Source organism: Phaenicophaeus curvirostris, chromosome 3, assembly GCF_032191515.1.
Source record: "Phaenicophaeus curvirostris isolate KB17595 chromosome 3, BPBGC_Pcur_1.0, whole genome shotgun sequence".
NCBI lineage: Eukaryota > Metazoa > Chordata > Aves > Cuculiformes > Cuculidae > Phaenicophaeus > Phaenicophaeus curvirostris.
This window is the reverse complement of record NC_091394.1, coordinates 94567412-94581028: the sequence shown is the minus strand read 5'-3', so window position 1 is coordinate 94581028 and position 13617 is coordinate 94567412. Positions and strand designations below refer to the sequence as shown.

At 44.7% G+C, this 13617-nt stretch overlaps 1 protein-coding gene across 3 annotated transcripts in view; it reads left to right on the top strand.

Annotated features, from left to right (window-relative positions):
- TRAPPC9 (trafficking protein particle complex subunit 9) overlaps positions 1–13617 on the top strand; it is a 540656-nt gene that overhangs the window by 77241 nt on the left and 449798 nt on the right. For all 3 annotated transcript variants that reach the window (XM_069854713.1, XM_069854711.1, XM_069854712.1), the window contains one exon: positions 6199–6362. In XM_069854713.1, coding sequence (XP_069710814.1) covers positions 6199–6362 — 164 coding nt within the window. The remainder of the gene's footprint in view (positions 1–6198; positions 6363–13617) is intronic.

Genomic DNA, 13617 nt, shown 5'->3' with positions numbered 1-13617 from the left:
CCATCATCTTCCAACAGTCCTGGAAGACTGGGCAAGTCCCACTGGACTGGAGGCTGGCTGATGTTGTGCCCATCTACAAGAAGGGCCGCAGGGAGGACCCAGGAAACGACAGGCCTGTCAGTCTGACCTCAGTGCCAGGGAAAGTCATGGAGCAGGTGATCTTGAGTGCTATCATGAAGCACATGCAAGAGAACCGGGTGATCAGGCCCAGTCAACATGGGTTCACAAAAGGCAGGTCTTGCCAGACTAACCTGATCGCCTTCTATGACAAAGTGACTCGGCTGCTAGACGAGGGAAAGGCTGTGGATGTATCTTCCTGGACTTCAGCAAAGCCTTTGACACAGTTTCTCACAGCATTCTGCTTGAGAAACTGTCAGCCTCTGGCTGACAGCCTCTGGACAGGCGCACACTCTCCTGGGTGGAAAACTGGTTGGCTGGCCGGGCCCAGAGAGTGATGGTAAATGGTGTGAAATCCAGCTGGAGGCCAGTGACAAGTGGGGTTCCCCAGGGCTCAGTGCTGGGTCCAGCCCTGTTCAATGTCTTCATCAATGATCTGGATGAAGGCATCGAGTGCACCCTTAGCAAGTTTGCGGACGACGCTAAGCTGGGTGGAAGTGTCGATCTGCTGGAGGGTCGGGAGGCTCTGCAAAGGGATCTGAACAGGCTGGACCACTGAGCAGAGTCCAATGGCATGAGGTTTAACAAGGCCAAATGCCGGGTCCTGCACTTGGGGCACAACAACCCTATGCAGTGCTATAGACTGGGAGAAGTCTGTCTAGAAAGCTGCCTGGAGGAGAGGGACCTGGGCGTGTTGGTTGACAGCTGACTGAATATGAGCCAGCAGTGTGCCCAGGTGGCCAAGAAGGCCAATGGCATCTTGGCTTGTATCAGAAACGGCGTGACCAGCAGGTCCAGGGAGGTTATCCTCCCTCTGTACTCGGCACTGGTGAGACCGCTCCTCGAATCCTGTGTTCAGTTCTGGGCTCCTCACCACAAGAAGGATGTTGAGGCTCTGGAGCGAGTCCAGAGAAGAGCAACAAAGCTGGTGAAGGGGCTGAAGAACAGGCCTTATGAGGAGCGGCTGAGAGAGCTGAGGTTGTTTAGCCTGGAGAAGAGGAGGCTGAGGGGTGACCTCATTGCTCTCTACAACTACCTGAAAGGAGGTTGTAGAGAGGAGGGTGCTGGCCTCTTCTCCCAAGTGACAGGGGACAGGACAAGAGGGAATGGCCTCAAGCTCCGCCAGGGGAGGTTTAGGCTAGACGTTAGGAAAAAATTCTTTACAGAAGGGGTCATTGGGCACTGGAACAGGCTGCCCAGGGAGGTGGTTGAGTCACCTTCCCTGGAGGTGTTTAAGGCACGGGTGGATGAGGTGCTGAGGGATATGGTTTAGTGTTTGATGGGAACGGTTGGACTCGATGATCCGGTGGGTCTCTTCCAACCTGGTTATTCTGTGATTCTGTGACTGACTGATTCCATGATTCTACAGGGTGTTTATAAGACACTGATTCAATTCAGTTTTTAGAACTTTTCATGATTCAAGAGTATTGAGCTACTAAGTACATGTTGAGCATTGTATTGCCATCTGTCTGCCGGTTTGCAAGTAATGGTAAAGGTCTGGAGTTCCAGTTCTCCATCTCCCCTTTCTCCATCTCCCCTTTCTCCATCTCCCCTTTCTCCATCTCCCCTTTCTCCATCTCCCCTTTCTCCATCTCCCCTTTCTCCATCTCCCCTTTCTCCATCTCCCCTTTTCTCTTTTGTCCCCCTTTTTCTTTTTTCTTTTTCTATTTTTCCTTTTCTTTTTCAATGTTCCTTTTAGCCATGGATCAGGAAACAGCCTTTTGTCACTTACTGACTTGATAGTTGAAGTACCATAGGTAGTGTTCCGTTGATTGGAAGACCTCAGCTCCATTTGTGATCCTTGGTAGCATGACCATCAGCATCGTGTGACACAAAGAGAAATCTATGTATATTTATGTACAGTTTTGATTATGTTCTTCAGTATTGTTTGCTTAGTACAGCAAAGGAACCAGTTGGGTTCTGATCCTTCCATACGGAATTCTGCTTTTCTAATGTGGAATAGGCTGTGTTGATGGCATTGGATTACGCAGCTATAAAAGTAGTATCGTGATGAAGACAGCGAAATAATAAAACACTGCAATTTACTTGCATGTTGGTAAATTCTCTATAAAAATCCTGCTAGATATGGAGTCTGCATGGTTTAGCTGTAATCAAAATTAATACTAGCTAGCCAAAGTTATGAATATATTAAAGAACACGATGGGTTTGAAATACAGAGGAAATTGTAGATATTCTTAAATGAGCATAATATTTGCTTGTTTTGGATTTATGTTCAGCTGATAATGTGGAGCATTAACAAGATTTTCTTTGTATATTGGTGTATATTTCCTTTTTCATTGGTGCTAAATTAACTCTTAGCTTCTGCGGATGCTTCAGTTTCAGTAGTCAGTTCTGCTAACACCCTGGGAATTCAGATGCACTTCTAGCTACCTTGCAGAACTCCAGGGAAGTCTCTGTTTATCTTCACTTACTCCTTCTCCCGGCCTCTGTGATACCAGCAAATTGCCTCATGTTGCCTGTCAGCAATGTTTTATCCTTTGGTTTCTCTGAAGGATGATGCACTTTTAAAAAGACATGGTGAAGAAATGAAAGAACATTCCTAATTTGCAAACAGCAGGATAGAATCTGCTATCCTTGCATCTTGCTGATTTGCTTTATATTTACATTGGCATTGACACCCCTTTTGCCAACATTTGATAGAATCGTAGAATTGCTTGGTTGGAAAAGGCATTGTTATGAGTATCTATATAGAACTGATTGATGAGAAGCTCAGTATGAGCTGGCAGTGTGCACTCGCAGCCCAGAAGGCCAAATGAATCCTGGGCTGCATCAAATGAAGTGTGGCCAGTGGGGCAAGGGAGGTGATTCTGCCCCTCTATTCCTCTCTTGTGAGACCTCATCAGGAGTACTGTGTCCAGTTCTGGAATCCACAACATAAGAAGGATATGGAGCTGTTGGAATGAGCCCAAAGGGGAGTCATGGAGATGGTCAGAGGGCTGGAGCACCTTTCACATTAGGACAGGCTGAGAGATAGGGTTGTTCAGCCTGGAGAAGAGAAGACTCTGAGGAGACCTTATAATGACCTTCTAGTACCTGAAGGGGCTACAGGAAAGCTGAGGAAGGACTTTTTACAAAATCATGTAGTGATAGGTCTAGGAGAAATGGCTATAAACTGGAGAGGGGCAGATTTAGGCTAGACATAAGGAGGGATTTCTTCACCATGGGAGTGATGAGGCACTGGCACAGATTGCCCAGGGAGGCTGTGGATGCTCCATCCCTGGCGGTGTTCAAGGCCAGGTTGGATGGGGACTTGGGCAGCCTTATCTAGTGGAGGTTGGAGCTAGGTGATCTTTAAGGTCCCTTCCAACCCAAACTATTTTATGATTGTATGATTCTAACTATGGTTGTTCTAAACAGAGTTAACAGAAATAGAGCAAAGCCATAGCCACCAAGTCAGAAGAAAAATTGCTTTTACAGCTACAGTAAGTCAAGCCAAAGTTGCAGGCAAGTCAGGACAAGTTCAGAGCAGGCATAGAATCCAAATGGTTTGCATTGGAAAGGATCTTTAAAGATCATCCAGTTCCACCCTCCCCGCTGTGGGCAGGGTCATCTTCCACCAGGTCAGGTTGCTCAAAGCCTCATCCGCACTGACCTTGAACACTTCTAGGGGTGGGGCATCCATAACATCTCTGGGCAACCAGTTCCAGCGTCTCACCACCTTCATTGTAAAAAACTTCTTCCTGATTTCCCATCTAAACCTCCCCATTTTCAGTTTAAGCTGTTGCTCCTTGCCCTGTCACTACAGGGCTTGGGAAGAAATATCCCCCTCTTTCATGTACTGGAGGGCTGCAATAAGGTCTCCCCACAGTCTTCTCTTCTCCAGACTGAACTACTCCACCCCTCTCGGCCTCTTCTCATAGGAGAGGTGCTCCAGCCCTCTGACTGTTCTTTTAGCCTCCTCTGGACCTGCTCCAATGCATCTATGTCTTTCTTATGCTGAGAACTGCAGATCTGAACGTGGGACTCCAGGTTGGGTCTTAGCAGAGCAGAGTAGAGGGGGAGAATCACCTCCCTCACCTTACTGGCCATTTTTCTTTCAGTGCAGCCCAGGATGTGACTGGCTGTAAGGGGCTGCAAGCGAACTTTGATGGTTTGTATCTAACTTTTTATCTACTAATGTCCCCGTGACAAGCCTCAGTCCTGACATCTTGCAAGTTTTGAACAAAGCTTGTGGCTGTATAGTACTTAAGTAGGAATTGAGGTGGTTTTACTCTAAGAACCTGTATTACAGAAAAGGATACATAAACTGGATTACAACCTGGGCTCAGGAATCAGATGTACCTTTATTTAGTAATTGAAAGTATCATTTGTTAAGTTTGTTAGCATGCAGTTCCTTTATAATTTTGTCTAAATATGAGGGGAGTAAAGCAATTCCTGCTTCCCAGTTACTCCGATTTCCTAGCCTTCAGAGTGATGCAATGATAATGATAAATGACAAATTTTAAACAATCAAAACAGGTGTGTTTTAAATATCTGTTATCATGGATGCGTTTCAAAAGACTAAAATCTGCTGTGGTTTGTGTAGGGTGCTAAGGATTTGTGGAGGTTTGTCTTGTGTTAAGGAAGGATAGGAGCGGAAGGAAGGATAGCAGAAATACCTGCCAAAAGAAATTACTGAACCTGTGCTTACCAACAGATTTATCGGTCATTAATCTCAGTAACTTTTGCCCTTATATCCTTGATGCCTTCTGACCACTTTGCATTAGCATGAAAAATACAGTCAGAAATTGAACCTCTGCCCATCTATCTTGTTCTGCAATTCTCCTTTACTCATTCATGTTCCAAAGAGTTCATTTATATTCACTATTTCACCTTTTGCACAGTGAATTTCTTCCAAGATCCACTCCCATGAGGTTTATGCCCTCTACTGTCCACAAAACCTGCATTCTCTCAAATCCAGCATTAATTCTTCCTCGAAAAGGTCAAGGTTACTGCTCAATTCTCCTTTATCCATGATATGTTGACATAGCACTGTGCATATCTGCTACTTCAATAGTTGACTGATTTAACACATTTGTTACTTTAAAATCAAATGCTTGATACTTGTTTAAATAAATTCTCACGTTTCTGAAACTTTAGACCCCCATGCACTTTCTCTAGCACATATAACTCATAAAATAATTTTTGTTTCATGTCTTAAGTTATTTTTACAACATACCGCTCTACTAAATACATCTTAACCTCATATTTCAGATACAGTTTATGATCTCTTGTTCATCCTGGAGAAGAGAAGGCTCCAGCAAGATCTTCTGGCAGCCTTCCAGTACTTAAAAGGGGGCTACAGGAAAGCTGGAAAGGGGCGCTTTATCAGAGGGTGCAGTGATTGGATGAGGACGAATGTTTTTCAGCTGAAAGAGGGGAGGTTTCGATGAGATATTAGGAAGAAATTTTTCCTCTGAGGGTGGTGAGGCACTGGCACAGGTTGCCCAGGGAAGTTGTGGATGCCCCCTCCCTGTGAGTGTTCAAGGCCAGGTTGGATGGGGCCTTGAGAAACCTCATCCAGTGGTTGGTGTCCCTGCCCATGGCAGGGGGGTTGGAACTGGATGGTCTTTAAGGTCCCTTCTGACTCAAACCATTCTATGATTCTTACTGTCCTTAATTATTGTTATTATTTTTGTTTTAGATTCATCTATCAACACTCTTGTTACTCAACTCTGGTGTTCCAAAACTTGGTAGATCAGATAGCGCTTTTTTCAAGTTTGCTCATTCTAATGACCTGCTCTTGCTTATTGTGCTCTTTTCTCTTTCTCACAGTTTTTGCTGCAGTTATTTTAAGCAAAATTGCTTACAGTTTTGCGGCCAAGCTTTCACATTTATGAATACATATTTAATATTGTTTGAAATCTGACCTGTCTTATGCATAAATTATTAAAATTTGTCCTCAATGATAATAGAAAATGACCCCGACTAAAATAAGAATGGAAAATGACATTTAATATCATCAGGATTGCAGAGCAGTAGTTTCTGAGTCTTCAAAGAATAGTTAATATACAGTAACTTGGACAGGCTTTGAACATGTTCATCATAATATTTTGTTGGTCTGTGTGTGGTTTTTTGTAGGTCTGCTCATACACTTCAGCCATCTTCAGGGGATGAAATCTCCACTAATGTATCTGTCCAGCTTTACAATGGAGAGACCCAGCAGCTTATCATTAAGTTAGAAAATATTGGAACAGAACCATTGGAGAAACTGGAGGTCACAGCGAAAACAGTCAACACTAAGGGTATGTATGCTGATTTATATTTAGAAGTAATGATGATCCCTTTTTCCCTGATAAAAGGGGACTAGTTGTGTTATACTTCTTTTAGGTCAGTTTAGAATAAATATCATAATCCCTGTTATGGAACAGTTCAACCCCTTTCCATCATCTTCCAACAGTCCTGGAAGACTGGGGAAGTCCCACTGGACTGGAGGCTGGCTGATGTTGTGCCCATCTACAAAAAGGGCCGCAGGGAGGACCCAGGAAACTACAGGCCTGTCAGTCTGACCTCAGTGCCAGGGAAAGTCATGGAACAGGTGATCTTGAGTGCTATCATGAAGCACATGCAAGAGAACCGGGTGATCAGGCCCAGTCAACATGGGTTCACAAAAGGCAGGTCTTGCCAGACTAACCTGATCGCCTTCTATGACAAAGTGACCCGGCTACTGGATGAGGGAAAGGCTGTGGATGTGGTCTTCCTGGACTTCAGCAAAGCCTTTGACACAGTTTCTCACAGCGTTCTGCTTGAGAAACTGTCAGCCTCTGGGCTGGACAGGCGCACACTCTCCTGGGTGGAAAACTGGTTGGATGGCCGGGCCCAGAGAGTGGTGGGAAATGGTGTGAAATCCAGCTGGAGGCCAGTGACAAGTGGGATTCCCCAGGGCTCAGTGCTGGGTCCAGCCCTGTTCAATGTCTTCATCAATGACCTGGATGAAGGCATCGAATGCACCCTTAGCAAGTTTGCGGATGACACTAAGCTGGGTGGAAGTGTGGATCTGCTGGAGGGTCGGGAGGCTCTGCAAAGGGATCTGAACAGGCTGGACCGCTGGGCAGAGTCCAATGGCATGAGGTTTAACAAGGCCAAATGCCGGGTCCTGCACTTGGGGCACAACAACCCTATGCAGTGCTACAGACTGGGAGAAGTCTGTCTAGAAAGCTGCCTGGAGGAGAGGGACCTGGGGGTGTTGGTTGACAGCCGACTGAATATGAGCCAGCAGTGTGCCCAGGTGGCCAAGAAGGCCAATGGCATCTTGGCTTGTATCAGAAACGGCGTGACCAGCAGGTCCAGGGAGGTTATCCTCCCTCTGTACTCGGCACTGGTGAGACCGCTCCTCGAATCCTGTGTTCAGTTCTGGGCCCCTCACCACAAGAAGGATGTTGAGGCTCTGGAGAGAGTCCAGAGAAGAGCAACAAAGCTGGTGAAAGGGCTGGAGAACAGGCCTTATGAGGAGCGGCTGAGAGAGCTGGGGTTGTTTAGCCTGGAGAAGAGGAGGCTGAGGGGTGACCTCATTGCTCTCTACAACTACCTGAAAGGACGTTGTAGAGAGGAGGGTGCTGGCCTCTTCTCCCAAGTGACAGGGGACAGGACAAGAGGGAATGGCCTCAAGCTCCGACAGGGGAGGTTTAGGCTAGACGTTAGGAAAAAATTCTTCACAGAAAGGGTCATTGGGCACTGGAACAGGCTGCCCAGGGAGGTGGTTGAGTCACCTTCCCTGGAGGTGTTTAAGGCACGGGTGGACGAGGTGCTGAGGGATATGGTTTAGTGTTTGGTAGGAACGGTTGGACTCGGTGATCCGGTGGGTCTCTTCCAACCTGGTTATTCTGTGATTCTGTGATTCTGTAATCTTATTGTAGGAATGTAGAGATGAAAGAGAATGTAAGAAAATGTAGAAAGAATTGAAAGATATTGCAGAACCATCTGTGTGTCAAAAGGTCACCTACTTTTGGGATTTAATTTTAGTATTACTTGGGGAAAAAAAAATCCTGAGGCGATAACTAGTAAAAACCAAGAATCTTGGACCTAAATTATTTTCTCCTTATGTCTAAATACACTGTTTACTTAATTAATTAAATTACTGTTATTAGTAGTGTTGTCCTACAACATTAGGCAGCGGAAGTAAATAAACCTACTTTTATCTCATTCAATGAACAGTAACAAAAAATTGTGATATTAATGTTGGTATGCTAACTATTCTTATTTCAGTAGTTCCAGTGTGCTTGAACTGTGCTGGGTGCTGTATGTGTGCAACAGAAAGACCAAATACAGTGCGCGCCGTATTAAATAGTGAAATTCATGTTATGCAGTCACCTTAAACTGCCTTCTTTTGAAACCAGAGCTTTAGATTAGATTATCTCACATGGTCATCTCACACAGAGACTTCAGTTTCTGTGGCCTCAAGTTCCACTAGGGGAAGTTTAGATTGGATATTAGCAAAAATTCTGTTGTTGGAAGAATGGTGAAGCACTGGAAGGAGCTTTCCAGGAAAGTAGAGTTGCCATCCTTGGAGATGTTTAGAAAAAGAGTAGATGTGCCAGTTTGTGACATGGCTTAGTAGGCACGGTGATGTTGGGCTGACGATTGGACTGGATGATCTTGGAGGTCTCTTCCAACCTTAATGATTCTGTGATTCTATGATTCTTGCATTGCCTCACTGAAGGGAAGTGCACCCTTCTGTTTGGAACTGTATGCTCAAGATGAGATGTGTTACTGGAGGAAAACATGTACCTAAATAAGCATGACTTTATACATGACTCTGCTGTGGGTACGAAGGAAAGTCCTGAAAAATGATATATGTGACAAATGAACTGATGGTTCCACATTAAGCATGTAATAATTATGTTATGTCAAATGGGATTGCATGTATGTCTTGTGAAGCAGGGACTTTGGCCTGTCTTAATGAATTCTTCCATTTTAACTATTGTTGTAAATTGATATAAATGCGTAAGGATGGGCTCATGGTACAGTGTGACGTGGGATTCTGGCAATCAACAGGGAACTGAATATTTGTCATGTCAGCAGCTCAGTTTAGTTCATAGAATAATAGAATCATAGAATAACCAGGTTGGAAGAGACCCACCGGATCATCGAGTCCAACCATTCCTATCAAACGCTAAACCATGCCCCTTAGCACCTCATCCACCCGTGCCTTAAACACCTCCAGGGAAGGTGAATCAACCACCTCCCTGGGCAGCCTGTTCCAGTGCCCAATCACCCTTTCTGTGAAAATTTTTTTCCTAATGTCCAGCCTAAACCTCCCCTGGTGGAGCTTGAGGCCATTCCCTCCTGTCCTGTCGCCTGGCACTTGGGAGAAGAGGCGAGCACCCTCCTCTCTACAACCTCCTTTCAGGTAGTTGTAGAGAGCAATAAGGTCTCCCCTCAGCCTCCTCTTCTCCAGGCTAAACAACCCCAGCTCTCTCAGCCGCTCCTAGTAAGACCTGTTCTCCAGCCCCCTCACCAGCTTTGTTGCTCTTCTCTGGACTCGCTCCAGAGCCTCAACATCCTTCTTGTGGTGAGGGGAATAGTTAGTGAATAGTTAGTGAATACTACATGCACAGGAATAATGAGAATATGACATTAAATTGTCTCTGATAGCGATGCAAACTCTTAACCTGGGACCACACCTGGAAATATGAGACCCCACCTGGAGTATTGTGTCCAGTTCTGGAGTCCTTAACAGAAGAAAGATAAGGAACTGTTGAAATGGTTCCAGAGGAGGGTCGGAAAGATGATCAGAGGGCTGGAGCACCTCTGCTATGAGGACAGGCTCAGGGAGTTGGGTTTGTTCAGCCTGGAGAAGAGAAAGCTCCATGGAGATTTTACAGCAGCCTTCCAGTACCTGAAGGGGGCGTACAAGAAAGCTGGGGATGGACTTCACATAAGGGCATGTAGTGATAGGACGAGGGGGAGTGGCTTTAAATTGGAAGAGGAAAGATTTAGACTAGTCATTAGGAAGAAATGCTTCACAATGAAGATGATGAGGCAGTGGCACAAGTTGCCCAGGGAAGCTGGGAAGTTGCCCTGGATGTGCTCATGGCCAGGTTGGATGGGGCCTTGAGCAGCCTGGTCTGGTGGGGGTTGGAACTGGGTGATCATTAAGGTCCCTTCCAAGCAAAACCATTCTAAGATTCTGTGACTCTAGCTTGATATTATATATCAAGTTGAGAGCATTTGCAGACACTTACGAACTATCTATAGTGCATTAAGAAGTTGTCTCTTGACTGTTCTTTACGTCTCTTCAGCTGAAATGTGTTTTAAACTGCTCAAGGTCTCCTTGAAAGGTATTGGGCACCTTCATTTGCCATGACCACAGCTTGCCTGTCAGCTTGGGAGCCTGTGAGAAGTTGTTGTCCAATTTCAGCCAAATACAAAGAGTTTTCAATCACCCTTGGTTTCACCTGATTTACTGTGGTTCCTTTAGTGTTGGCAGCTGGTTGTAAATCTTTTGCAGTTGCTGCACACATCCCTGTCTGACTTCCATTTCCTTACCTTTTGTTTCCGGGACCACAACTATTAGCACAAAGATGAATGCTGTAGCTCTCTTTTTGGTGTAAATTACTGGATGTGATTAGGTGTTGCAGTGCAATAACCTGACCTCCCTCCCTTATTATGTTTGCTACAGCCTGTCTCTGTTATTGGCAAGTCCAGTTCTCTGGCCTTGTTTTCAACGGGTCTTGTTAGTGAGAACCTTGGGATCAGGCTTTCAAACTTCCTTCCATTTTACCTCCTCTGTTCTGTTTCTTTTAGGTGCAGCTCTTTAGCTTTTTCACTCAGACTTTTAGATAAATGAGCAGAAGTTGCAGCTCACCCTGTGCAGTTCCTAAAGGATGCCACAGGGTTCTTGAGTCCTTTAGCAGCCACATGTTATGGAACAGATCCTGAGGCAAAGCAACAAAAGGGAGTTGTCATGCTGCCACAATAAACATGTCTGTCATGTCTTTTAATGTCTCATTGTACCGCTTTTATCTACCAGGCTGTGGTATCTGTATATTGGACATCACATGCATACTGTCAAGGTCAACTCTGTGTTGCCTGGTATTGTCCCTCACCAGGTCAGATGATCTAACGCTTTCTTTAGACTGGTGACACGCAAAGAGGGGAAGCCTTTCCATCCTTTGTTTCAGTTAGATCTTGTCAGAGGCTTCTTATGTCTGAGTTAAAGGGTGTGCTCTAAAAGCCTTGATAACCCAACTGTTTGATCCTCTCAGAGGCAAATGTAACATTAATATTTTCAAACATCAGAAGAGTGTGCCAGGCGTTCTTATCAGCCTCCCAGGTTATTAGGCTCTCACAGTGAGCACCAGCTGCATGCACTGAATGAACTGGATGGTGAAGTAAAACCTTGCTGATCTTCCTTACAAGTGATTGACCTCTGGAATTTAAACATAGAGAAAAAAGTTCACCTGTCTGGCTGTATTCTTCCTGTGGTCTTTGAACACATCTGCTTGTGGTCTCAGCTCTTTTTGCTGTGCCAGACCATAAATGAAACACCTACTCTGAGGTCCAGGTAACTTATTTTAAGAACTGTGAATGAACAAAACTGTAGTATCTTTCAAATTGAAGTTGGGTGATGTTCCGTAGAGAGTTGTGAATGCAGGCTGGCTTTTCTGCAGATAATCCAGGTGTCCTTGTGAAGGTAGGACAACGAGCAGTGTTGGTAATCCAGCCCAATTCTACCTGCTGGAGTTTTACTTTTGGGGTTTCTCAGCTCAAATCTCTTCCTCGCTGCCCTCGCTGGCTGACAGAGATCGTTATGATTTTGTACAATTCTTACCAACTCTTTTTTTTCCACTCATAGAGTAAATGTCAAATGATTCATTATTTTGGAGCAGTTTTTTTCTCTTTTTAGAGATATTTGCTAATTACCTAGGGGAAACTCTGCTAGATACATTCCTTTGTAAGGAATGTAACAAGTCCTGCAAATTCACTGTCTACCAGGACTGAATTGAAAATATTCTGAGTTGTCTCCTCAATTCAGAAGAGGCTTTTTAGTAACAATATTGGTACACTGCCCATGAGCTGATGAACTATTAAAACTTTTAACCCTGTAATTCTAGTAGGCGTGCTCCCCAGTTCCTCATTTTGAGTAAAGGTGACAGATACTCTGCAGTGCTAAATACAGAACTTGCATTTTTACTAGAATGTCATGCCCTTGGAGGAGTAAAGATGTATGAATGCCAATGCTTATGCTTTTAGAACTGATAGTTATTTTGAGGTCCTGTGTATTCTGCTAGGAATATAGACTTCAGACTGTGAGGCATCAAGAATTAGACAGTGCAGATCGCTACAGAAGTCCGAAGAGTATTGTTGCCTTGAAGTGCATCGGATTGCTGTCTTAGAGTGTTCGATCATACTTGCATTCAGCGTGCCTTTCTTCATGTTGAATGCAGAGATGTGGAGTACTTTGGTCTCATCCTTCTGTGCCAGCTGGAAACTATTCTTGCACTTATTTTTCCTTTCAACCACTCAGGTTGCGAAGCAGCAGTTGCTTTGGTTATGTTCTACCCAGACTTCACCTTTCACTTTTCTGTGACTTTGTTTGCTTTTGTCCTTACCTTTAAACTTTTTCCCTCACTGTTCCAAGTGTTTTAATTACATTGCCAGCAGCGTTGCTGGCATCTCACTGGACCTCTGGGCTGAACTGCATCCTTTAATCCTCCTGTGGTTTTCTGTGAATCTATTTGACAGTATTTCATGTCTATTCAGTTCCTCTATGCTTTACGTTCAGTTTGCGGTTTTAAGGCTACCTGCAGATCATAATGTTGAATTGAGGATTCAGTCCCATCCTCTCCCGTTCTCCCACAGAAAGACAAAGACATAAGAATTTAAGTGTCCTACTGGAGCTGATGGTCCATCTAGCTTGGTAGTCACAGGACATTTGGGATGCTGCTTGGAACATTCGAGTCTCTCCATTATTGTGTTTCTGTTGTGCTTGCTCAGGATCTGTAATTGCTGTGCATCGATACTCCTTTTTAAGTACCCTTTGTGGACTTGCCCATGAATTTGCCAAATCCCATTCTGAAGCTGCTGTAACCGCTGTTGTCCTGGAGGCTGTTGCCCTGCAGCCTCCTGTAGCAACACACTCCAGAACTGGGTAGAGGAGTGCTGTATCTGTTTTAGTCCATTCTTCTACTAGTTTTATGAAGTGCTCCTGATCTGCATACCAGGGAATTTAGTGAACAAGAGTTCTGCACTCACTTTATCTGCCATCTTTGTAATTTTTGTAAACTGTACTGAGTTTACAAACTACTCAGTCTTTTGCTCAAACTGAAGGGTTGCAGCATTCTTTGGAGTGTCTCTAGTGCTAGGATGACCCCCTTGCAGTACAGAGATCAAATATGCTAACAATATTTAAGATGTGAGCACACCTGGGTTTTATATAGGGCTTTGAGCAACCTGATCCAGTGGGAGGTGGTGTCCCTGCCCATGGCAGGGGGGGTAAAACTAGATGATTTTAAGATCCCGTTCAATCTAAAACATTCTATGATTCTACAGTGGCAA